The 24,490-nt window shown below is 48.7% G+C and overlaps 11 protein-coding genes across 11 annotated transcripts; 6 read left to right on the top strand and 5 right to left on the bottom strand.

The window, feature by feature from the left end:
• Positions 1–545: 545 nt before the first annotated feature.
• On the top strand, positions 546–2,591 carry LCP9604111_4537 (uncharacterized protein; the record flags this gene model as incomplete). Its single annotated transcript, XM_039072247.1, has 1 exon — positions 546–2,591. The coding sequence occupies one exon, from the start codon at positions 546–548 to the stop codon at positions 2,589–2,591; it is 2,046 nt and encodes a 681-aa protein (XP_038929579.1).
• A 529-nt stretch (positions 2,592–3,120) lies between these two features.
• Positions 3,121–5,832, top strand: LCP9604111_4538 (WW domain-containing protein; the record flags this gene model as incomplete). The annotated part of the gene is made up of 7 exons (XM_039072248.1): positions 3,121–3,188; positions 3,250–3,520; positions 3,641–3,706; positions 3,764–4,334; positions 5,292–5,319; positions 5,428–5,487; positions 5,580–5,832. The coding sequence occupies 7 exons, from the start codon at positions 3,121–3,123 to the stop codon at positions 5,830–5,832; spliced, it is 1,317 nt and encodes a 438-aa protein (XP_038929580.1).
• A 745-nt stretch (positions 5,833–6,577) lies between these two features.
• On the top strand, positions 6,578–7,535 carry LCP9604111_4539 (uncharacterized protein; the record flags this gene model as incomplete). The annotated part of the gene is made up of 4 exons (XM_039072249.1): positions 6,578–6,613; positions 6,828–6,900; positions 7,143–7,416; positions 7,481–7,535. 4 exons carry the CDS (start codon positions 6,578–6,580, stop codon positions 7,533–7,535), a joined length of 438 nt encoding a protein of 145 aa, XP_038929581.1.
• A 604-nt stretch (positions 7,536–8,139) lies between these two features.
• Positions 8,140–9,034, bottom strand: LCP9604111_4540 (uncharacterized protein; the record flags this gene model as incomplete). The annotated part of the gene is made up of 3 exons (XM_039072251.1): positions 8,140–8,582; positions 8,654–8,720; positions 8,996–9,034. The coding sequence occupies 3 exons, from the start codon at positions 9,032–9,034 to the stop codon at positions 8,140–8,142; spliced, it is 549 nt and encodes a 182-aa protein (XP_038929582.1).
• Positions 9,035–10,035: 1,001 nt separating this feature from the next.
• On the bottom strand, positions 10,036–10,989 carry LCP9604111_4541 (uncharacterized protein; the record flags this gene model as incomplete). Its single annotated transcript, XM_039072252.1, has 1 exon — positions 10,036–10,989. One exon carries the CDS (start codon positions 10,987–10,989, stop codon positions 10,036–10,038), a length of 954 nt encoding a protein of 317 aa, XP_038929583.1.
• A 681-nt stretch (positions 10,990–11,670) lies between these two features.
• LCP9604111_4542 (uncharacterized protein) lies at positions 11,671–14,153 on the bottom strand (the record flags this gene model as incomplete). The annotated part of the gene is made up of 4 exons (XM_039072253.1): positions 11,671–13,218; positions 13,330–13,853; positions 13,942–13,957; positions 14,049–14,153. The coding sequence occupies 4 exons, from the start codon at positions 14,151–14,153 to the stop codon at positions 11,671–11,673; spliced, it is 2,193 nt and encodes a 730-aa protein (XP_038929584.1).
• Positions 14,154–15,424: 1,271 nt separating this feature from the next.
• On the top strand, positions 15,425–17,182 carry LCP9604111_4543 (uncharacterized protein; the record flags this gene model as incomplete). Its single annotated transcript, XM_039072254.1, has 4 exons — positions 15,425–15,673; positions 15,764–16,258; positions 16,316–16,992; positions 17,050–17,182. 4 exons carry the CDS (start codon positions 15,425–15,427, stop codon positions 17,180–17,182), a joined length of 1,554 nt encoding a protein of 517 aa, XP_038929585.1.
• Positions 17,183–18,391: 1,209 nt separating this feature from the next.
• Positions 18,392–19,514, bottom strand: LCP9604111_4544 (fumarylacetoacetate hydrolase family protein; the record flags this gene model as incomplete). The annotated part of the gene is made up of 5 exons (XM_039072255.1): positions 18,392–18,596; positions 18,668–18,764; positions 18,823–19,138; positions 19,199–19,437; positions 19,487–19,514. The coding sequence occupies 5 exons, from the start codon at positions 19,512–19,514 to the stop codon at positions 18,392–18,394; spliced, it is 885 nt and encodes a 294-aa protein (XP_038929586.1).
• A 247-nt stretch (positions 19,515–19,761) lies between these two features.
• Positions 19,762–20,242, top strand: LCP9604111_4545 (uncharacterized protein; the record flags this gene model as incomplete). The annotated part of the gene is made up of 3 exons (XM_039072256.1): positions 19,762–19,894; positions 19,953–20,002; positions 20,069–20,242. 3 exons carry the CDS (start codon positions 19,762–19,764, stop codon positions 20,240–20,242), a joined length of 357 nt encoding a protein of 118 aa, XP_038929587.1.
• Positions 20,243–21,223: 981 nt separating this feature from the next.
• LCP9604111_4546 (uncharacterized protein) lies at positions 21,224–22,375 on the top strand (the record flags this gene model as incomplete). Its single annotated transcript, XM_039072257.1, has 1 exon — positions 21,224–22,375. One exon carries the CDS (start codon positions 21,224–21,226, stop codon positions 22,373–22,375), a length of 1,152 nt encoding a protein of 383 aa, XP_038929588.1.
• A 223-nt stretch (positions 22,376–22,598) lies between these two features.
• LCP9604111_4547 (epoxide hydrolase) lies at positions 22,599–24,012 on the bottom strand (the record flags this gene model as incomplete). Its single annotated transcript, XM_039072258.1, has 4 exons — positions 22,599–23,299; positions 23,354–23,551; positions 23,623–23,679; positions 23,739–24,012. 4 exons carry the CDS (start codon positions 24,010–24,012, stop codon positions 22,599–22,601), a joined length of 1,230 nt encoding a protein of 409 aa, XP_038929589.1.
• Positions 24,013–24,490: the final 478 nt, after the last annotated feature.

Below are 24,490 nucleotides of genomic sequence, written 5' to 3' on the forward strand. Positions count from 1 at the left end.
GAACCGCAGCATAGATGTAGGCTATCTTCAACACAAAATGATCGGTGAATGAATACAAAGAGAGAGTGAAGAGAATCTGATTCTGAACAGCAATGCGCCGATGGTGTAGGGTTCCAGGAGGTTTCCCCTCGAGGTGGCTGGAAGCGCCCATCTTTAAAGCTCAAGCTGAGAATCTATTTTGGGGCCATCTAGTGCTCCCTAATGAGGACTAGTGTTGTGGCCTGAGGGCGGGGTTCATGCCTGGATATCACGTGTAGACTAAGCCTAATTGGCGTTAGCGCCCATTGGCACCTACCAGGTGTTATCGATAAGCTTGTCGTCTTGGCATTCTTCCAAGGTTGGCCTCTTCGACCTCATCCGTCAAAGGAACCGGACTCCCCCGGACTGTGGCAAGGTTCAATTTGAATGATAATTATTTCAGAATTTTCGCGCCACAAGCCTAGAAATATTCATCTCCGGCTTGTATTGTTGCGCGCGCGACGTGCGTACAATGTCGCTCGGGTCTCTGCTACCCACTCTCTTATCCTAGCGCGACCTTATCCGTCATGGCGCCGCCCTCGAGTTCGCGCTCGAGGTCCACTCGCCCTACGCGGTCCAGCCGCACAAAGGTGCAGACCTACCACGAGGAAAGCTCCTCTGACGATGAATCGGAAGGTTTGCGTAGCTCAAGGCGTGCCTCGTTATCTCTTCGCTCGCGAATGCCGAAATCCTATCGTGAAGATTCAACGGATGATAGCTTTGATTTTGATGGAGCTGTGGAAGACCAGGAGTCCGAAGCATCGGTATCTGCGCCGATCGACACCCCAAATCCGAACACCGAATCTGTGCCTACTCGTCCTTCCAAACCCAAACGTCCTCAACGCGCTGCGACCACCTCGAAGCCAAAGCAGACTAAACGATCGAAACCCACCAGTCAAGTTGGGAGAGCCTTGCATAAACGTGTCAAGGCAGATGAGGATGACCCGATATTTCTGGGATCCGGTGTCATTCCTCCTTGGCAAACTCTCCCCTACCAAATTCTTCTTGACATTTTCTTGCGCGCGTCGTATCCATTACTCGACGAAAGCCGTTCCGCCCGCAATGACTCTGTCAAGTGGCTAGTCAATGTCGCTCTACTATGTCGAAGCTTTCACGAACCTGCGCTAGCCGCGCTCTATCACTGCCCCCCTCTTCTTCCTGCCTACAAGAGCCATGTGCTCCTCTCTTTGCTGGCACGACCGCAAGAGTCCCTCTCGATGAATTACTCTAGCAAGATCAAGCAACTCCATGTTGAGGTTGAACCAGTCCTCCTCTATAAGAGTGGACCCTACGGATACCTCGACCTTGCTCAGCTGATTGAAAAGACACCTCGTTTACACACGGTAAGACTGTATCACAGAGATGATTACACAGTGGGAATACCCCCATGGCACATTGCTCAATCAAAGTGGACTTATCCAGACGCCATCTTTTCCGCCATCGAGACCCGTGGCATTACCCTTCGTAACTGGGACTGGAACAGTCGCTTTTTAGAAACCGACGAGCTTGTCAGATTGATGGTGAGAATGCATTCGCTGCGTGCCTTCCAGGGTCTCAGGCAGCTGAAGTTGCTCCACTTTGACAATTCCAACGAGGAAACCTCCGCTGCCAAGGAGGCTGCTCTCCTTGAAGCCCTTGATATGCTTCCAGAGCTTCAGCGACTGGATTTTATTGAAAGCTCATTGGTCAGCGGGGAAATCCTGGCCAACCTACCAAATACACTCCGTTCACTCACTCTGAACAACTGTGATCGATTGTGGTCATCAGATCTAACAGCCTATTTGTCCTTGCATGGCACCAATCTCCGGGAGCTCAGTCTCAGCCACAATCGCCATCTCAACATGTCTTTCATCCAAACTCTGGCTCAGTGCTGTGAGAGCCTCGAAGTTTTCAAAATGGACCTTTCTATGCATGATGCGTCCAGCTATCACGATGTCGAGCCGCACTTCGAAGATCTACTTGTCGAAACCGAAGTTCCCACGTGGCCAGTGAAACTTCAAGAAATCGAGCTCACTCAGTTACGCAAATGGGACGACGCTACTGCGGAGGTCTTTTTCACCTCTTTGGTAAACGCGGCACCGCAACTTCGTGATCTACGTCGATTGGTCATAAGTGCAATCCTGAAGATTGGTTGGCGTGACCGTGCCACTTTTCGCGAGCGGTGGATCGGTATGCTCGAGAAGGTTTTCCTGCGACACAGCATGCCGCCAGACCCCAACCTCCGCTCCCTTCAGAAGCGCTCGCTCAAACCCACCACATTCATCACAGCGAATGACCCCGATGAACTTGGTGTTGGAGTTGATGATCCACGGCCATCCACGGCTGATGGTGGCCCGTCCAGTTCTTCTAAACGCCAAAGCACTCGGCTGGCACATCAGAAGTTCAACATAATTGACGATGCTGCTAGCAGTTCTTCGTTGGTGCAGCCTGAAACCAGGAAGATACAGGGAATGTGCGATATTGTTAACATTCGGATCGACAACCAGCGACCGACCGAACTGCAATTCAACGAGAATGATTTTCTTGACGATGAACTCAGTGGCGACGAGGACTGGGCTGGCGATGACTTCTAGCCAATCCTAGGGAGTTCGGGTAACAAGCTATGGCGAAGTCCCAACCACAGTACCTTTCTTTGTATTTATAGCCATGTCGTCTCTCGGAGCTGTATTATGACCCTAGACGAACAGGTTCTTTTTTTTATGCCGATATGTTTCTGGGATCTGGCGCTGGGGTTTCTTATTCATTTGGAAGGGGGTTAAACAGGAGCTACTATTCGATACTCTCTATACAATTAATACCTAGCGATTCATGCGACTAAGTATTTGGTGCGGAATACATGATTGCTTGCTGGACCATAGGCATACAACATGTCGTAGCAGTTGCGTTCATGCGTTGTTCACTCGGTCTGTGCACGACGATCCAAAGCCAAGCCCCACGAGATCGTCTTATCGGCGAGTCTCGTTGAACCTCACCTTACATCTGTTTATTCCTACACCTTTGTTTGGTGTATAATTACATTTTATCCGTTCAGATCCAGAATTTGGATGTCTTGTGCTTTTCCTTTCGACATTCTGACATCGGCTGGATCCTGTTAGGTCCAAGATGGCGCCTGAGGCCCCTGCGGACACCGCAGGCCCATCCTCCCCACCACCCCAACTTCCAGAAGGCTGGTAAGTCAACCCCAAAAGTCAAAGAATTTTCCAGCTGTATTCTAACAATCATATCGGATAGGCTCCCTCAATGGGAAGGTGTCGGACGGAAATGGTATTACGTACAGCGGACGACTGGGAAGTCGCAATGGGAGATTCCGACCGAACCGATCGTTTTGACCCCGTCAACAACACCGACGCCGAGCGGGGCAGGGCTATCGCAGGAGCCAAAATCGTATCCGACAAGCAACAATACTCGAGAGTTGGAGTCCACGGACAGAATGGCGGGCGAGATGTACTCTGCGGCCGACAGTGCGAAAATTTCCGTAGGGAATCGCGCTCATTATGTCTGCGTAAGCATTGCAAGAATGGCACTGATGGTGGGATAGAACTCCCTTGGCTCCCAGATATATGGGCAGTCGGAAAATCCAACTTATGGGTCTTCCGGGGTACCGGGTTGGTATTCGAATCAGACGGGTCAACACTTGCCCGGCAGATATGAGCAGCAGATGGCTGCAAACGCAGCCGGATATGGCCCGGTATGTTCAAATACTCGCGTCATTCATTGATTGGCCGTGGCGCTGATTTGCCTCTAGAATCCGTTGCACCAGGGTCCTGTTGGACATTTGAATGGTGTTCAGCCGGCGTTCTATGGAAGCCAAACACATCCAGGTTATCAAATCACGGGTCCACACCACATAGGCCAAAGTATCTCCTCATCAATGTGGGGTAATAATTCAGGTACCTATCAGGGAAACCCAGGCAGTTATAACATGACACAACATGCACAATCCTTCCAAGGATTCTCTGCTGATCCTGTTGGATTGCATAATCACCAGCCACCAGCATCCTGGACAATAACCAGCAATCCACAGGGGGAAATGGCAAGGTCAATTGGCGGAGCTTCCGATTCCCAACCACAGTGGCAATTGGAACCACAGCAAGGTCATTTGAATGGCTCTGGTGAGGGTGTCCCGATGAACCTACACCCATCAAACATGACTAAGCCCTTCTTTGGGTCTTACTCATCGAACCAGCATGCGGAGCCGTCTTCGAGAGAATTCGCTCGTCGTGTCTCGAATCCTTCTCTTGTTCAGGAAGGCCAACCCTACCAAACTTCCGCGGAGAACTTCCACAACCATTCACCGCACTCCATGGTTGAACAAGGTAGATTCGGACAAGGCCAGGACCCACGTTCCCATTCACAGCGTACTACGTCGGACCCTGCTTTGCAGGGATTCTCACCGCTGCAACATGTACAGAGTCAATATCAACAGCAGCACATGATACGAAAACAGTCAGGACCACACCAAGCCAATATTGCTCAAGGCCATCAGCAATATCACAATCCAATCGCACAAGTCGGTGCCAACCAATACGTTTCGCAGCATCAATTTGGTCCCAACGGCGGGCCGACGGGTTTCCCTGAAACAACGCATGTTCAGCAAGTCCCTTATCACCAGTCGAGTCATTATCCCGAGCGTATTGAACATTCACCCGGGCAGACAAGAAGAGGTTCAGAGTCACACTTTGTCAGTGGGCCGTGGACCTCCACGCCGCCTTCTACTGGACAGTACTAGGCAACAATTTGTTGTTCACGTTCATTATTATGGTCAACGGGAACAAAGGTTTTAATTTCTTTTTTTGAGCGGTTTCTATGGGCATGTCTATCTTCTGCGCTGTTTGTGTTTCAGTATAGATTCCCCAGTCGATATAATTCGTTGCTTCAATTGAGTTTTGTGCCAAACAACATTCCGTCTAGCTACTACAAATTCCCGTGCCTGAACACATTACAGCTGCAAGCATTACACAAATCAAGTATTAGGGGACTTCTTGAACCTGGAAGTATAGCGGCCTACATAATATCAGGAACGTCATGTAATCCACCGCCTGGGATAGAACCCAATAAGTACATAGCATGAGGTTCAAGTCACAGATTTCATCTTGATATTACAAAGGTCATTGCTCGCGCGGAGGAAATCTCACAAACGGCATGTGAGGAAGATTTTCATTGTTCTCTTCATTTTCTCTACCACTTCTTCTTTCTACGACATCACCAATATCTCTTGGTCGCCCAATCATCCCCCCTTCCATCCCACGAGCTTTTGCTATCACAATGGCTAGTACCTGGGATCACGAAAGAGACAAGAAGGTAAGTTTGCTCTTTTCAGGGGGTCAGCAGCGACACCCCCCGGGATACAAGTTCCCAGCATTGGCAAGGTCTCGGTATCAATAGCTGATAATTGATAGTTGCTTTTAGCCATTATAGCCGTTCATTCTCCGCTGGATTATGCCGCAATTGCCAAGGCGATGGGACAGGGTAAGTATATACCTGAGGACTATACACTGAAGCCACAATTCCCACCCTACCCTTTATCCTACATGACCATTATACGAACTCATCTGACGAAGTACAGGCGACAGCACTGCCGCTGTGAAGAAGCACGTCTACACTCTAAAAGCCCGCCAGCGAGCAATCTCCGCACAATCTCTTGCCAAGGCCAAGACCGACAAACCCACTGACTGTGGCGACAAGGGTACCAAAACCACCACCAAGCGCAAGATTGACTCGCCCACAAAGTCTGAAGTTAACGCCATTGTCGAGAATCAGGACGAGGATGGGTTTGAACCCAGCGCCAGCCCCAATAAGCAGCGCAAGCTCTAAGATCTTCCGCTTCTTGGGCCTGGCATTCATTGGGAGGTAATGACTTACATTCTGATTTTTATGCAGCGTTTTCTGCCGCATAGCGAGGAAAGATGTTTTTCGGCCTTTGGTCTAGGGCTCTTAGGTACTTTGTTATCTGCGTGATGTCTTGAAACACAGCACCTTTTTCGTTAATATCCATTTCCCAAGAAAGACGTAGATTTCCTTCGTCGCAGTAGCCCCCCGATGCCTTTTCAGTATGAAAGGTACTAAGTATCTACGTAGAACCAGGAAATATAACCTCACCGTTGTTTTATGCTACTTCTGACAACCCAAGGAACTGATCCAAGTAATGGTATGTTTTTTAATCTTTGGTTATCATCTTAAGATTTTCCCGTTTCTTCATATCCTCCTACTCATATATATAGTTCCACTTCATAAAGTCAATTAACATCCCACTCTTAGTAATTTTAGAGATGGCGATGGAAAGTAAAAGAGGATAGAGCCACTTGTTTGTGCCCCGTTCAGTTTCAGTCGAACATTCCCCCTTTCACTCTCCATAAATTCTTCCTCTCTCTTAGAAACAGTCTCCTCATTTCATATCACCACTATTTTACTAGCCGGTACGTTCATTTTCAATTTAATCTATGAGCAGGATATACTTCTAAGCATCTTGAGATTCAATTTATGCTCTTGATTTACTCGTCACTTTTGTTCATAAAGATACTGATATCCTTTGCCTAGCTCGTTAACGACCGAAGCAACAATGAAGGTCACGTGGAATGAAAAGGCCGATGCCAAGGTAAGTTCATATTTACCTTCGTTATCGATTTACCATTGGTTTGTTCCATATCCTTGATAGTCTTGGTGACTGCGGTTCAAGCGGTCACCTTGCGGCCTTCACTTTGACGTTGGTGTGACCCGTGACGGCGATGGTTTAACTCCAATGCTTTAATATTGGTCTAGCTGTCTCAACATCATCGTTGTATTTCAATAATTAACCATCATAACTCCAGTTACTGGCCGGCATACTCGCCAATAATCCTACCCCGATTGATTTCAATGCTCTTGCTGAGTATATGGGTGATGGTTAGTGCTACCCTGAGAACCCCCAACTCCCATACTGCAGTCTTTACTCGGACTATAGCGCATATTGTTTATGTTATGCACTTTATTCATGGCCGTCACCCAACCAACTACATTCCCACTGGTCCTCTCCCGTTTGATCTTTGCCATACACAATTCAACTTGGAAATATGTTTCAATCGCCTATACCCTCTACCCAACATTTTTCGGGCTAATAAAGGAACTATGCTAAGCTAGACTTATAGGAGTCACAGCCTGCGCCATCCGGCACCGGGTAACTCGCCTTCGGGCTAAGGCTGCAGAGATGAATGATGGCAGTAGCACCTCTTCCCCTGCTTCGCCCGTGACAAGGAAGCGCCAGCGCAGGACTCCAAAGAAGTCTGCAAAGGTTGCACCGGCAAAGCACAAGGATGCTGATCCCGAATCTGGTGGAGAAGGCCCAGTTCCCGAGGATGAAGAAATCGACGGTGAAGATACCAATGACAAGAAGTGCAAAATAAAGCACGAGGAGACTGAAGAGTAGGTTTCTTTAATTTGTGAGGATACAGATGGAAACTCTGAGTACTAATTTTGTTTGATCAAGGACCTTCTTCCTTGACGGTATCGTCAAAGAGGATGAAGATTCCTCGGATCTCTAAACGCCACCACCGCGACTCTTCACAGCGAAGCCCTAACGCGTCGATGTGGTGAAGGTGTCAGCATGGAGATAGTATCTGAATTTTAGCTGGGGAAGTTTTTCAGAATCTCACAACCGGCAGGAATACTAGCATATGCAAAAGGGTTATGAGCAGATGAATTTACAGCGAACAATGAGCTCGACTATACGTGTCTCCTTGCTCGTAATAAAATACTTTTACTGATCCCAGCCATTATCCTTTTAACTTCATACGACAAGAACAGGATAAAAGTAGACGACAAAAAAAGTCGGCTGTCAATTCAGCTATGTCCTTCGGCGCAATCCAAATAAATGGGCACCGGGCTTTTTTTTGTATTTTTTTCTTTTTCCCCCCATCACCTCACGGTGGAAACAAACCGAGTTGTTCATCAACCTTTTTTTTTTCGATTTTTCCTTCTTTTCTGACGACCGGGTCACACGCATTGTTGGGGAATAATAAAGCACCCCAAAAGAAACAAGGAGACCCAACGTCAAGTAAAACGCAAATTCGAATATTGACCACGGGGGCTCAAGTCACCGAAATCTCAAGCGACTGACATGAATCCGCCTTGAGAATGACCATTGAGCTAATTGAGCTGGTCATCGGAGTAGGCGTCCTCCTCGTTGTACTCGGTCCATTCAGGATCGACCTTTTTGTTGTCGACATCGGGGGATCCCTCCTTGAGGTTCCACTGAAGAAGGGGGGCGAGACCCTCCAGGCCGGCTTCCTGCTTGATAGCGGACTCATCGAGAGAATGCTCGTGCTTCGCAGGCAATTCTTCCTCTTCCCTGACATTGACTTGGTCTTCATCGGCGATGGCGTTCTTTGTGACGCGCTTGCGCTTGCGGGAAGAGCCAGCAGGAGTAGGTGTCTCATTGGCCTTTTTGCGAGGGGCACGCTTCTTTGGAGTAACCGGGCTAGAGGGTCCAGACACCGCCGCGACATTGCCATTACGAACGTTCTCCCTGATTTTGTTGAGACGTTCCTTGAGAGCACGAGGTGTTGGCCTGTGATCCTCGTCCTCGACGGCTGATCAAATGTTAGATTGAACATTTCCAGTGATATAGAGATTAGTTGTGGCTGCAGAACGAAAGACTTACGCCAGGCCTCGGCAACCTTGGCCACATCGACACTCAAGTCATGGGTCTCGAGGATTTTGGCAAGGAGCTTTATTTGTCAGTCACAATTGTCATTGCCAGATATGCATGCAGCCCATGAACATAGAAAGTCCCAGCAGACTTGGAATGGGGAAAGAATCTTGAAAAAGACAAGGAAAGACTTTCGCAAACAAATTTGTCCAAGCAGCTGAGGATGATCAAAGCAAAAGTCAATCTGAAAGGCATTTGATATGGTCATGCAGGAAAGTATGAATATCCACACCCCTCCTTAGACAAAAGCCCAGGACAATTCAAAAGTCATAGCGAAGTGAAAAAGAAACTCACAGTTTGGTCAGCGATCGAATCCCATTTCACTTTACCCATCTTGGCGGTGTGAACAGTTTGCGGTAGATAGTATGGCAGGATAAATGTAAGCTTGATATGTTTCAAATGCAAGTCGGTTATGTTCTCGTGAATGAATAAGAATGGTTCCGAGTTGCGTTGGGTAGAAGAGAGGAGGAGGAGGAGGAGGAGGAGGAAGATCCGAGCAAACAATTTAAAGGGATCAGATTAACGCGACTGGTCGTAGATTCTCGGCGCTTAGTCGTCGAGGCAAACGATACAAACGAACCTACGCAGACAATGTGACTTCACAGGTATGATTTCAGGTGGAAATCCATCTTAGTTGTGTAGATACACTGCGTAGTGGTTATCCAACGTTGGTTGCCCATGATGGCCCAGGCATTAAAATCCAGATATACATGAATACAGTATGTAGCTTCTACAGTTCTTCGTTTGTCAGTATTTACAATTATGTTTACACAACCTAGGATCTGAACTTGGGATAACTATACAGTGCAGTGGTGGATTCTAGTACATGATGACTAAGCGGCACCACTGAGGCTAACGCAGACACCTTCCACTTCTCTTCTTGGTAGTCACCCCATTGTGTTCTCCTCTCTAGTACCCTACTGATCCCAGTGACGACTATGCTCTCATATTTGTTTCATAGGCAGAGCTGTCGGTGCCCCTGCTTGTCCCCTCTTCAATAGGTGTCTAAGCAGGAGCCCTAACGCTAGACTCGATTAGGCAATACATACATCAAATTTACATACAACGCTAGAGGATCCACCAACGGCGTAGATCAACCTCTCTGCAATTCTAACGGCCCTGTAGGAAATCGGAGACTACCTTCATTAAAATAGACTAACAAGTGATCTGTCTGATTTGGAGGGAAATAACTATGTAGGTGGCTATTATGGCGGGAGGGAATGGTTTGTCCTCAGTTCCTCGTTTGGTCCGTCCCACATCGCTCTGATCTCTAAACAATATTCATATACGACATTATATATTCCAGTCATTCCTCTGGGCATCTTTAGGCCTGTTCATTTTGCGACACGTCTTCTCATAATCCGAGTTGGGGCCAGTGGTAAGTCATCTTGCCCAGATAAGCCTGGCGACGCAAGAAGACGGTTGCTGACTTTATTCACTCCATGCTTAGATATTGCTGAATTACGGGCGTTCTTCTCAGGCTCATTTTGCTCAACTGACTCACGGATGCGGTTGAATCCAGCAGGGTTTCGTTTACCCGGATAAATGGGCTGCACATTTTCATAAGCTCCAGAGGAGTCGGACAAAGGGTCGGGGCCAGAGTCGACTATTCCATCAGCGGGAGAGGCTAGCTGGTGATGCAATCGTTTGGAGACAAGTTTGGTACGTCTCATTGTCGAAGGAGATCGGTGACGGTATTTAGGCTGCGATACACGTTGGGGCGATGTTGATCGAGTGCGAGGCTGAGATATGAGAAGGGATTCAAGGTTCCGACTGGTGTCTTGGGTTGGCTCTGTAACACCCGGGCTTCTTTCGATTTGAGACAACCCCAGGGTATTCGAACCCCGCGGGTGCAAGGAAGGCTTTTGTGACAGCGTGAGTTGTTTCCTGACGTATGAATTTTGTTCCGATAGGGATTGATGAGAAATATCTTGATGATTAGGTTCAATCACCAAGTCCTCAATCCCGAGCTTGCTAGCATGAGAAGCATCCAGTCGCTGGTCAACTTCTGGAGACTTCTGCCGCCAACCTGCAGCCCGCCGCTTCACAGACAACCATGAATACTCGCGACCGGTCTCCTCGTGAAACCGTGACGCGACATCCAACCAGAACTTTTTTGCTGGCAACTCGCCATTGGACACCGCGGGCAATTTTTGTTCATAGAGTCTTTTCAGAACGCCCTCTTGCGCAAGGGTAAGTTTCTTGCCACGGCCGGTGCTGGGGCGGTGATCGACTACTATATCGTTGAGTTTGGTCCCACGGGCTGACGCAAAATCTATTGAGGCCATCGCTGGAGCCGGTGCCGAGTTGTGGGGTCCTTGGTTTAATTGACGATCATCTGGTCTTGTTCATGGGGACGTCACGCTGCCACCCGGTCGGATCGATTGACTTGAATTCAAATGGATAGCCCACTGGACCCACAGATCAAGGAGATTAAGAATGTCAGTGGCTAGATTCGAGCCGAAGGAAGCGTGGATGACACTGGAAGTGGGTCGGAAAGATCGGAGGCGCGACGCGTGTCGCGTCGCGTTTACCCCGCGTTTTCAATACGGTCACGTGATTATCCCAAATTGATTACTCCGCATAGGTTTCAATTCTATCTAGCACAATCTCGAGCACGTTTCCACTCATAAAGAGTGTTGCGGGGGACTCCGACTGGCGATACAATTGGCTTTGGACCTGGAGATGATGATAACTCAACACACAATATAGCAGTTCGAGCGCTTGTGTACAGAATATCAGCAGCGTCCTTGATCAGCTTCAGACCATGTGAACAAGCTTAGCATCTGTAGGGTCTTCTTCAACATGGACATTCAGATTCAATGTGAGGGGTATATACGTATATGCCAACGATTTGAACATGTGTCACTCAATAAGCACTCTCAAGAATACCTCCCAACGCCAATAGACAAGTAAAATTCCACGTAATCAGCATTCATCAACTCAAGAGATCAAATCTGTCGGACCACCTAATGGCAAAGCTGAATCCATTGTGCAATAATATCCTCCATGTCATGCGCAATACCCCACTGTGAAGACAAGCACCGGAAAAGCTTTTGCATAGAGTTGAGCTCGTAAAGCAGATTCCTGACAACGCCACCAATAGGAAGTGGAAGAGAGGAAGAGCTATTTACATTCTCGACAAAGCGCTTTGTCTCCGAGCCAGATCGAGGTCGGATATCCTCGTCACCCAGGTTGAGATCCGAATGCGATAGCAATGCATCTTGCCAAACGATGTTGCGAGGTAAATTCACAGTGGCGACTCCTGCGAGTGAAAGGACAACGTATATTGTCGCTGCTGCAAACAGGGAGCTAGGCATATGCACGACATGCGCGCGGCCACGTGGTAATTGCTCCACGATATCTTGAATGGCGACCGCATGGAGGACGGCCCGCCGCGCGTCTTCTGAATTAGCCCATTTGATTAGATCAAAGCCCGGGCGGACGGTTCCACATCCACCGGAGATGTGTTGGATGATGTTGTAGCGCGAGCAGACGTGGCGGGAGAGGACGGTCGAGTTGATCATTGTATCTAGGCAGACTGTGTGCCAACGCAGGAGAATTTCGAGTCTCTCTGCTGCGGTGAAGTGAATGCTCATGGATATTGTCTCGTGGACTTGAGCTAAAGCTCGGCGGACGTCAGATTGGCTAGGAACTCCTACGGCTAGTTCATTGTCATCAAAATCGGAGATCAAGGACTGGAGCCCTTCTAGCACCACACGCAGTGCGAAGGCAGAGAAATGGTACTCTAGAGTCCGGAAGCTCCCCACCGGTGGGAAAAGGGAGCGGAAAATTGTCCTAAATGAGGACTGATCTGGTTCTTGGGGGTGCATGTGGGCCAACCATTCATCGGCAGTGCCGGCATCAAAGGCTTCCTCGCTACTTGGGAGGGTGAGGGGGTTTCCCACATGACGAGAGGAGGCACCATCGCTGGAAGTTTGATCCACGAGCCCGTCCAAGACGTAGTAGGCTAACAGGGTGCGTTGCTGGATCTCCCGCGCAGCCCAGATTCGCCACTGGTGTTCTTTTTCTGCAGCGGGAGCATCCATCGAGGGCAAGTTGTCCATTGAGTATGGCTCGCTGTCGTACATCCCGCAGTGTCTTGCCCATAAGAAGCCCAGTGGATGGAATACTTGGCTGGTGGTTCTAATTGCCCGGTTCTTGGATAGCGCCCCATAGATCTGACCCAGTAGTGCTGTGATCATCAACTGAACTCCCTTGCAGGCATCATAGGGTCCATTGTGTGTGATCAGAGACTGCCATGAAGTTGAAATTGCGGTATGTGCTAGGTGCCATAGGGCTTCGCCTTTTAAAACCGAGTCCTTGGGGCCTAGGTACAAAGAGCCAATGGCGATGGCATTAAGGAGGAGAGCATGCGTGCATTCTCGGAAAACAAAAGTTGCACGATGCAATATTGGGAATGTGGGAATGAAGCGGGCGAAGAACATGTGGAGACACTCGTCGAGGAAGACCGAGGTGATGGACATGGATTTGACGGCGGCCGTAACACTCGATGACTAGGGAAATAAAGTGTCAGTTTCGATCAAATCTCGGTGCAATATGTCTTATGATCAAAGTTTTCAACAGCCCTAGTTTGCTCATCCAGCAAAATACAACGCTCAACTCACCGAGCTCGTGACCATCTCTGTGACATCTCGCACTGCTTGATGCCCTCCACCGGACAGTATCGCCCCAACAGAAGACCTACGGTCATCGAATGAATTCGGGGACCCAAAATCCATGCCATTCATATCCTGCACGACAGGTGGAAAAGGCAAGGTACCAAGCGGAATCTGCCAATCTGTCGTATCCGAGGACATTAAGCTCTGAAACAAGTTTTCCGAATCAGGCCAAACCAACGCAAAGTCCAACTCCGAGTCGACATTATGCATACTCGCATGATCGCCGGAGTGGGACTCCTCCAAGGAATGACTTGTTGCTGAAGTTGACACCGGATCAACAGTGGAAGCACTCCTCGTGTCCCAAGAAGGGAGAGAATTGAAAGAGGTAGGCTGCGGCGGTAAGTGGGCCTCCGAATAGTCATTCTTTGCATTTATAGCACGAACGTGCAGCTTCTCATGCCGAGTAAGAGCATCTTGTCGGGCAAAGGGCCTTCGGCACTCTTTACAGATGTATGGTTTAGATCCCGTGTCTAAGTTTTCCGGTTAGCTGGGCATTGCTTTTTGAGCTTTCTGTGGGGATCATAAATTATTGGGAGCCCTGATGAAATTGGAACATACGGCAGCGCTCATGTCTCTATAAAGACCCATTAGTTAGCTCGTATCACTTGGCGGTCCCTCCTTCGTGGGGAAGTTTGAGTTGGAGCCAACGTTGGAAGTCTACTCACCCTCAAGTGTTCGGCCTTGGAGAATGCTTTTTGACATACTCGACAAACTAGTTTCTTGCCTCCTGGCAGTGCAGGCGGCGCCGTCATTATCCCTATTGACGCCATTTTTGTTCGATAAAGAGAAGGGGCAGTAGGAGAGTAAATTGTGGAGAGGTGATTGTGGGGTGTGGCACTGCTTATGCGATCACGGAATTTCATTTTGCCTGCAACCCCAAATAGATAGTCAAGTTGAAATATATAGATACTCTAGTTACATGAATGTTGATCTAAAATCAAGCAAATGAAGAAAGTCAACTACCTCATTTTGCAAACCTTCGTGATTTAGAAGAACCTGTGCTCCCAGACTGAGTTCTTATGTTGTAAAATAATGCCATAGTTGAGCGTCCAAGCCTTCAAACTTTTATTACGCCAATAGACTTATTGCTACGCTTCGCTCCGCAGTTGTACTAACTATTCTTTCTCTTGCTTCAGCTAGTTCGGTGAGAAAATATCATACCTAAGTATCCTTTGTATGGTTAAGTCATACAAAAGATACCTAGCTTCTAGATCTTGGGTCTATGTTTATGGTGTTGCTTGGCAGGGCTGTCCCTTGTAAGCGTTCAAGCGTTCAAGCGGAAACATCGGTCGTGGCAATACGACCAAGGAAGCGTGGCTACTATGTTCCTTCTCCCCCTATTTCTCTAGACTGCATCAGATCGGCAATAATGCTCAGACCAAGTTGCATATGTGTCTCGCGTCCCGCGGCTGGCAAGCAGCATTGAAAATGCCGTCGCGATTGGGGTTTCCCCAGCTGAACGGTGAATCTAGCGAAATAAATTGCTAAACCCTAGGAAAATTGCGCCAAGGCGTCGAAATCTAGAGCTTCGGTACTTGGCTCGGGATGAAAAAGTCGAACTGCATAGTAAAAAGCTTCATCGGCTAGCCGTGTTCAAGTGCCATGGCGATGCTATATAGAAGACCCCATGACAGCAATTTCTTTAGCGGCCTTCTAACTCGCCGGTACCGAGGCTTTCCAATCAGGAACCGTGGAGTGCCTCCGCATTTCTCGCCATTTTCTCCCCATTTTCTCCCCCGAGGACCCGCAATGGAGCCGAAAACCCCGGAGAATAACTACCCCAGGCGCAGGAGAGCTCCGACTGGGCAAACGCGGTGGGATTAGTGTCTTGGCTATGCACACTCACTCTGACATTTCTCAGAAGCCTTCAGATCTGTGGTTATTAGTGTTTGCCCCGGTGCCCTCAAGTGGCTCACCCTGAGCCATAGTTTTTCCTGTAATCCTCTTATTTAATACCCCCACTCCCTTTGACTATTCTCACGACAATCGACACATCGCCTGGTACTGAGACCACCTTTTTAATCGGGGGAACGCGAGCAGAATGCCGTCCTTTGAGTTGCAACCGAGCTCGTCTCGACGAGACGAGCTCGAGGAGGTGCCAGGCACGAAAGCGGACATCGATCTCATCGAGAGCGCAGGAAATGGACACGCAGTCACTTCCGTCGAGTCAATGGTTGCTCGTCTGCCAAAAGCACACCGCGACTATCTGATGGAGCGACACGGGACTTTGGAACTCGATCCTATTCCCGGAATGAGTCCAGCTGACCCTTACAACTGGCCTGAGTGGAAGGTAAGTCAATATTCTCCCTGTTACAAAATCTTGAAACGGGACAAAAGCAAATGATCCCGTCGGACAGAATACTGATATGTCAACGCGCAGAAAATGACCAACCTTGTCCTCGTGGCGTTCCACGCCTGCATGGGCACATTTACCGCCGCCGGCATTATCCCTGCCTTTTTAGATATCTCCACAGAACTCGGCGTCGGAATGCAAGATGCTAGTTACTTGACCTCTTTGCAAATTGCCATCCTTGGAGGTGCGCCTCTATTCTGGAAGCCGCTGTCCAACAGGTATGGGCGCCGGCCAATCTTCCTCCTCTCTCTCATCTGCAGTCTTGTGTGTAATATCGGCTGTGCCAAGAGCACCACATATGCCTCTCTGGCTGCTTGCCGGGCCCTCGTGGCATTTTTCATCTCGCCTGCCTCCGCCATTGGCAGTGCGGTCGTGATGGAGACAACATTCAAGAAAGACCGTGGCCGTTACATGGGTGTTTGGACACTGCTGGTCACCCTGGGTGTCCCCGTTGGGCCTTTCATTTTCGGCTTCGTCACCTATCGCGTTGGTTATCACTGGATCTTCTGGATCCTCGCAATTGTAAGTTCACATTCCCACGGTAGTCAATACTCTATTCATGGGCTGATACATCTAAAGATCAACGGCTGCCAGTTCATCTTGTATCTGTTCCTTGGCCCTGAAACTCGTTATCTGGGCGGCGGCATCGACAGCAAGGAGTCAACGATGAAGATCGAGTACATGTCACTGCGACGGATCGACCCCACACCATTCTCATGGTTCGAGTTCATCCGTCCACTGACCATGGCCCGACACCCATCAATCCTTATCCCAGCGTGCGCATACGCAATGGTTTTCCTCTTCGGCAACATTCTTGCAACCGTCGAGATTCCCCAACTCCTGCAAGAGAAGTTCGAACTCAACGCCGAACAGCTTGGCATGCAGTTCCTAGGCGCAATTATAGGATCCGTAATCGGCGAGCAAATGGGCGGCGTGCTGTCAGACTTCTGGATGAGCCGGCGCAGCCGACGCATCAACCGCAAGGCCGAGCCGGAATTCCGTCTGTGGCTCAGCTACTTCGGTTTCGCGCTCACCATAATCGGCATCATCGTCTTCCTGGTCTGCACGCAGGAGTCACCCAGCGGACACTGGAACGTAACGCCCATTATTGGCACCGCTATTGGTGCTGTCGGGAACCAGCTGGTCACCACGGTAATGATCACCTATGCTATCGATTGCTTCCCACAGGAAGCTGGTAACATTGGTGTGTTCATCACGTTTGTCCGGCAGATTTGGGGCTTCCTTGGTCCTTTCTGGTATGTTTTCTTTCTCTCTGCGTTTATTTTGCAAGTTCGTCGCTAACCTCAGCTCAGGTTTGCTCCCATGTTCGAGACTGTCGGTATCGCTCCCAGCGCGGGAATTGGATCTGCGCTGGTTGTCTGTGTCAGTGTCATTCCCACCATCTTCTTGCAATGGCGGGGTAAGGGTTGGCGTAGCGAGGAGTAAAGGCACTGGGATGGAAATTGACTTCGGTTTCGGTATTTGACGTTCACAATTTTCGATATTATTGTCTCGGGTTGGGTTTTGTAGAGTGTATCAGTGGGTATGATATAGAGTGATAGAGTGATCGGGTTCGGGTTCGGGTTAGATGAGTCGGCATCGAACACGGCAACGTGGTTCTAGATTGCATATAGGTAGCTAGGCCAATGAATGATTGTATGATTCTTCAAAGAGCTTTGGCAATGGGCGAGAGAAAATACACTTGGTTAGTACATAACAGCAGCATCAAAAAGACAAGTTGAGTTCTGCTCAAGAAATCACATCGCCATCTGTAGGGATCTGTAGGGATGTGTATAGAGGCATAAAAATTCGATATCACCTGGAACAGCAACACTCCTATAAAGAAAGGAGTAAAAATTAAAGAGAAGGATTTTAAGTCAACAATAGAGATCTAGCAAAAACTCCTTTGAGAAAAATGAGCCGGAGACTATCTCTTAAGGACCACTCCGGGCGGGAACAGCTCGGGACACCGACCCGATATAATTCCGTAGCGCGGGTCAACGAGGCCCACGGGCGGCCCTGGCAGACAATTGACAACTGCCGGGTGAAGAGTTTCTTGCAGCCCTGCTTAAATGTTACCAGCATGCACCATAAATGAAGGAGTGAGATGTTATTCCTATACAGTTCTACTATGGGGTTTATGCTATACAATCAAACATACTAGTATGATAGTTACATTTGATCAGTAAAAGGCCAAGCATCAAATCCAAGGTTTTGCCTTTTTCTAGACACTTTAGCGAGCTTTTGTCTACAACACAGTTGTCCGAAGTTATACAGGGCGATGTGTGGGAGAGACTTACTCCGGGTAAGGAAAAATTCATTTCCGGTTGGGTTCTGTGATTGGTCAAAGCTTCGCGATATAGCTGTTGACTCGCGTTTTTGCAGAATCCCTTACCTTGTGGTTTGGAGCCAGGATTTGAATATATCTATGTTGTAGTTCGTTGGATTGGATGGTCATTATTAGTGGCCGCCTTTATTGCGCCGTATATAGGGAACTTTGGATGGTTGTGCAGGCAATCATCCCGCATAGAGTTTACGTGACTACAGCATGTATATGATTTCACAGTTGCCAGAGCTGCTCAAAGTCATTGACTATATACAATTGGAAAGTATTGTTTCAAGAAGTCAAATCTATCGTTTTATATTCTGGAATCATCATTGATGCTCAATCTTATTGATAAGTGTCCCAATGTGAGGCAGCAACTCAACGGCAAACTCGTCGCCAGCCTTGAAAAATTCCTTCGGATTCCTAGCTGCTCCGACACCGGGCGGAGTGCCGGTCAATATGATTGTGCCGGCAGGCAGGGTGGTGCCTTGGGAGAGGAAGCTGATTAGTTGAGGGACGCTGAAGATGAGGTCACTGCGATGAAATTCAATGTTAGTTGATGTTACTTTGTATACTAGAAGCAATGGGAAGCAAATATAACGTACGTCAAGGGGCAGTTCTGCATTATGTTGCCGTTCTTGAGACCGCGAATCTGAAGCTTGCTGGCATCAGGGACGAGAGCAGCGGAAACGAGGACGGGGCCTATATATACCAAGTCAGTGTAAAATTCTCCTGGATATTATACAGTCCATGAACAAACCAATCGGGCATGCGCCATCAAAGCCCTTTGAAAAAGACCACTGGCTCTGACTCATCTGAGAGGTGCGACTAGAAACATCGTTCGCAGCTGTGTAGCCAAGAACGTAGTCGAGGGCCTCAGACTCGGGCACATCCTTAGCGTCACGGCCAATGACAATAACCATCTCAGACTCGTAGTCGCCTGTGTTATCTTGCTGTGTAATCTTGGGCAGAACTGTTGGTGCAGGCCAAGGGTCAGCCAGAGAGCTGGCCGGCTTCATGAACAATGTCGGGACTTCGGGGATTGGGAGACCCATCTCCCTGGCGTGGGAAGCATACTATAGTGCGCATTAGTAACTTCATTTCTCTTGAATGTTCCTTTCATGATTAAAACCCACGTTCAAGCCGATACAGCGAATAGTTCCAACCTCGCTTTGCGCCAAGGGGGACAGAATCCGCGCGATGGTCTCCGTCGCATCAGTCACCTGGCCAGGGCTCAGGACTGAAGTACCGGAGAACGGGCGCACCGAAACCTCCTTTCCCTGGTAGAGAGCCAATCCAACATCCAACTTAGGATCGACGGGCTCTCCGATTAGAACCTTGGTGGGGTTTGACTTAGGGACAAAGCGCACCAAGCCTATTTGCCGTCAGTCTGGATATCCGGGTCAATTTGAGAGATTTCTTACGCGAAAACGTAGATGCGATTTTGGACATGATTGTATTATTTGGAGAATCAAAAGAGGATACAAGTGAATTGAAGCAGAAACCCCATATATAATAAGAGCTGTCGCGACCGATAGCGGAGTATGTCTACCCCGGCACTGTATAAGCCGGAGGGGCAGCTTCCCACAATGTGGGGAAGTGGCGAGCGCGGCCGATTTCAGCTTGGAGAATAAAAAGAACAAAATCCCCGCGATGGTCATGGTTGTGTAGTCATTATTCCTATCCGTATCCCACCGTCATGTCTGCTCCTAAAGGTCCCTTCCACCTGGTTAGTGTCAACACCGCTCCGGAGCGCGCCAGACGCCTCATCGGCCGCGTCGCCGAGGCTCTGAGCGATCGGTACACTATCATCCACGTCGACAACTGCGAGAGTAAGCATATTGAGCGTCATTATTGAGTGTGAATCTCGGTTGACAGAGTCTCGCGCAGGAATCGACGAGGTCGAGGCCAAGGTCAAGCAGCACAACCCGGAGGTTCTGGTAAGTCCGAACTTCGGGATTTCCGAACATTCCCAAGCTAGAATTTCAAATTAACGCCCTGAACAGTTCAGCGCCTCTATGTGGACCGCTGAGGAGGCTGCGCAGATCCACCAAATTGCTCGGTCTGTTCGACCCGATATCAAGCTGCATGCCATTCCCGAGGGCTTGCAGGTCGAGCGTGGCCCTGATGCCATTGTTGAATATCTGCTTGAGAAGGTGCCGGTGCTGCTGGACAGCTAAACATTGTAAATATATATGACCATGATATATCCGTGTCTCAATAAACGTTCGATGACTAGTATTTATTACGTTGCTCTCAGTTAAGTCCACGGTATGGAAACTTTGCCTTCCTTGTGATATCTCCGCAGGCACCATAGTATGTTCTTCCGAGCCGCAAAGTAACCGCATTAAACGCATTTTATGCTGATGAAACAGAGAGGACAGAAAGCCATACAAGGCTTAACCTTCGTTTTGTAGATTATTGGAACTTTCGATAGCCTGGCAAATCCGACTTCAGAAATGAGTCAGTCGACGAGAAAATAAGGGTCCCATGACTACACTAACTCTGAGTGACTTTAACTACATGCGAACCACCGACAAGCAACCTCTCGGTGTTTAAATATTTCGGGAAATTGAACCAGCAAGAATATGCACAGCCTGATACAGCATTCTATAGTGGCATCTCGTACGGCGCCCTTGACCACCCTTGGCAATGCCACACACCGAGATATATCTGTGCAATGATCCAGAGCTGAGTGGTTCCTGCCCATCGATTGGCTCCAGTCTACCAAAAATTCGGAAACCAGAAGCAACCGTCTCTCGCTGAGATTTGTGGATCCATCGAGCGAAACTGGACGAGTAATCCACGGACCACAGCCCCCAAGCCCTCAATACGGCACCTGCTCAATACGACAATTCTGCTCAAAAATGGTCCCTCAATGACTTCCTATCCAATAGTTATTCGGTGAACACGAGCTCCATCCCGCTCCAACCCCTTGGCACCTTGGCATTCAGGGTCAGCCAGGTATAACTCCCGGGTTATCACTTCACTAGGCACAAAACGAATCATTTTCACGGTCAAAGCCCGTGCTTATAAGCTCATGCTCGACCGGGGCATTTTCTAGTTCTCTGTTTTCTTCTTTTTGATGAAAATCTAGAATGATGAGCTGACAGACGATTCTATCTCAATATTCTATAAGCTGATTCACGAGTTCGAGAGCAATGTTACTTCGTCGCCATTTTCTCACAATCCTGGCCTTACTAGCCGTCCCAACGCGGGTATTATCACGAAAGGGCGGTGATGGCTCTAGCAGCGATGGCGATAGTGGTAGCTCCAGCGGCTCCAGCGGCTCCAGTGATAGCGATGACACCTCTTCGTCAACACCATCCTCAGGCGGACTCAACTGCTTTGATACCCACCGCCTTGACTTTGACGATCTTCAACCTTCGCACTACGACCGATACAATCGGGAACCACGCCGTGGTCATGCTAGCGCTTACAGCGATTGGGATGGCGTGTTCTTCAAAGGCTCAGCCAGTTTCAAATACACAATCCAAACACCACCTAACAATTTGACAGAAGGCGACATCGTTAGTTCATCTTTCATCACATGCCCCATTGGCACACAATCCATGCGCATGCTAGGCGCTGCATGGGTCGCTGCCAAAGCTCCCACTCCCGCTGGACCTCTCAATCCCATCACGTTGGGGTTCAAGGCCTGGAAGAGCAACGTGCGCGTCTCAGATATCGATTATTCATACAGTGTCTGCGAAGACTTGGATCTCATGCGCCTCACTACGACGGTGGACTGGTACAATGAAACTTCAGTCGAGAAGGCCATGGATGCAGTTGCGTTAAACGTAACACAGGCGGCTGATAACAAAAACAAGATCCTGTTCGACGGGGTCTATGATCTTAAGGACTGGGCAGATAGTGAAAGGAGCTCCATGGAACCAGCACGCTATGACAACGCCGGTCTTTCGGATCAGATGATTTCCCTTCCGGATAGTCTATGCTCCGAGTACAGCAATTTGGGTAAAATCCTCATTGGATGGCCCACTGGGACACACATCAATGGGTCTATGACCAATGAAACTCTTGAGTTGGGTTTTTCTGGCTCGACAATTGCTGGGTTTTCACATCGGTATCCATGGCCGGACACCGACACGAAAGTAAATGTGACTTTCGAATTTACATTTGCGGGTAGTTATGATGCTGCGAATTCATCTCAGGTGGTTCTCCCCGGGGCGTCGAGCCACAATGCGTCACTAATCACCTTTGAGAGGGCGACTGGTAGTGCCACTGCCACAAGTCTCTCATTGTACTCCGTACTACTGTCTTTATTGGTCAGTGTTGGGGTGATATTTGTGTGAGCATACAACTCTGGGAGGAAATATATCAAGTTATCGCCAATATCAATTGATATTTTCCCTTCTACTTCCTTTTCGTTGTCATGAAGAAACTCAATAACAAGAAAATTCATTTTTAAGTAATCCTCCACCTTTGCTAGCATCTCAATAGCCCGGCATCACTAGGACACATACCTAAATATTAAACCGAATAAGTCGCAAATGGCAGTAATTCGTCACTCCATACTTAGTAACCATTTTTGTCTGGGACGATTCCATAGCAAGGACCATTCTTGCTAAACATGGCCCGCAAGTCATGGACAATAAATTCAGGAACCTCCCAGGCAGCAAAGTGACCTCCACGAGGATGCTCGTTCTGTTGAACAACCGGACCTAGGCCAGTGGCCCAAGAGTAAGGGATGACAGAAATTTCACGAGGAAGATGTGCAATTGCCAGCTTCACTCGCGGGACGTATGCAATCAAGTCCTTGTAGGATGTTCCCTTGACCACCTCGGCGTGAAAAGCTTCATAGTATATGCGGACACTAGCGGCGGGTCCGGCCGTAGAAAACCAATAGATAGATATCCATGTTAGAATCTCGTCGTCGGTCCAGGCATATGAGTCTGTCCAGTCGTGCAGCTTCTCGTAAATCCAGGCTAACAAGGCAACAGGGCTGTCTGCTAGTGCTGTGCCAATGGTCTGTGGCTTGGTGCTTTGGAGTTGGTTGTAACCGAAGCCTTCTCGATTAAACCACTCAGTCCTTTCGCGACCTGCCTTTTCTCGGCCATTGTACGGCAGCAATGCGTGTTGCAGGGCTGTCCATGGGTTATTGATGAATTTAGGGGGCTTAGCCAGCACCATGTTTATATGAGAGGCTCGGCAGTGCTCGGGGTATAGTAGACCGATGGTTCTAGTAATCCAGAATCCCCAATCTCCTCCCTGGGTCACTGTGCATAGTGGAGTTAGTTCAGGGCTACATTTTAGTTCTTTTCGAGCCATACCATACTGATCATAGCCCAGCTTGATCATGAGCTTGTGTAAGACTTCGGCATATTGTGCAAGGCCAAAGCCACGTTGAGTCACTCCTGAAGAGAAGCCGAAATTAGGCAGCGATGGAGCCACAACGTGGAATGCAGGACTGTGGTCGTCGCCTTTCAGCATCGGTAGTAGTTTCGTGACTTCAATGAACGATCCCGGCCCTATTTAGAAATTAGACACCGCACGCTATAGGAAATTTATGGATTCGATTAATGAGAATACCGATACTCACATCCATGGCTAAAGAGCAGTGGAATCGCGTTCTTTTTGGTGTTGATCTGGTGGACATCTACATGTTGAACCGCGTGAATCTCGGACACTGAGGAATCCGTATTGCGTAAAACTCACAGTGGATATCCAAACTGCCAAACCCATCTACCTCGATCGACGTTCGATATTGGGGCAGTTCATTCAACTTGGCTTCTGCCTTCCGCCAGTCAAAGCCATCCTTCCAATACTCTATGAGTCGCTGCACTTCTTTCACGGGAGTTCCAAAATCCCAAGGATCTTGTTCAGCGGACTCCAGCTGAGTTGCGAATTTGGTAAGTGATAGGCGTTGCTGGAGGTCTTGGAGATTCTCATCAGGAATGAAAATATTGTACAGTCTCGGTTGTTCGGCCATAACGGATTAGTTTGGTTTAATTAGATGATAACTAGAAGCTATCTGGTGAGGCAGTGTTGCGGGGGAGACTTTGCGCTTGAGATGAAGTCAGTCTCTCCGAGGCCCGGGGGCTTCACCGCCGGGTATCCCAGAGGCCACAACGCCTAACCTAGCGGAGTACGGAGTACCGGGACAATGTTTACTCACTAGTGCTCTGTTGCTGTTCGATATTATGCTACGTCACGGTCTTGAACCCTTAAATCAAATCATCTACCATTTATTGACCACATTACCCTAATAAACTGACCTATGAACAACCTTAGAAATCGTAAGAAATTTTGCAATAAATAAATGTCCTGAGTTAGGAGGGTGGACGGCCTTGGGGGGTTGGGGGGATGGGGGGGGGGGGGGGGGGGGGGGGTGTTGCTGCCCCCAATTGACCCGTAATGCCCATGGGTAAATGCCCCCAAGTTTGCAAAAGTCCCAAGTAATACACACC

The sequence above is a fragment of the Penicillium roqueforti genome (assembly GCF_015533775.1).
Source record: "Penicillium roqueforti strain LCP96 04111 chromosome Unknown scaffold_09, whole genome shotgun sequence".
In the NCBI taxonomy this organism is placed as follows: domain Eukaryota; kingdom Fungi; phylum Ascomycota; class Eurotiomycetes; order Eurotiales; family Aspergillaceae; genus Penicillium; species Penicillium roqueforti.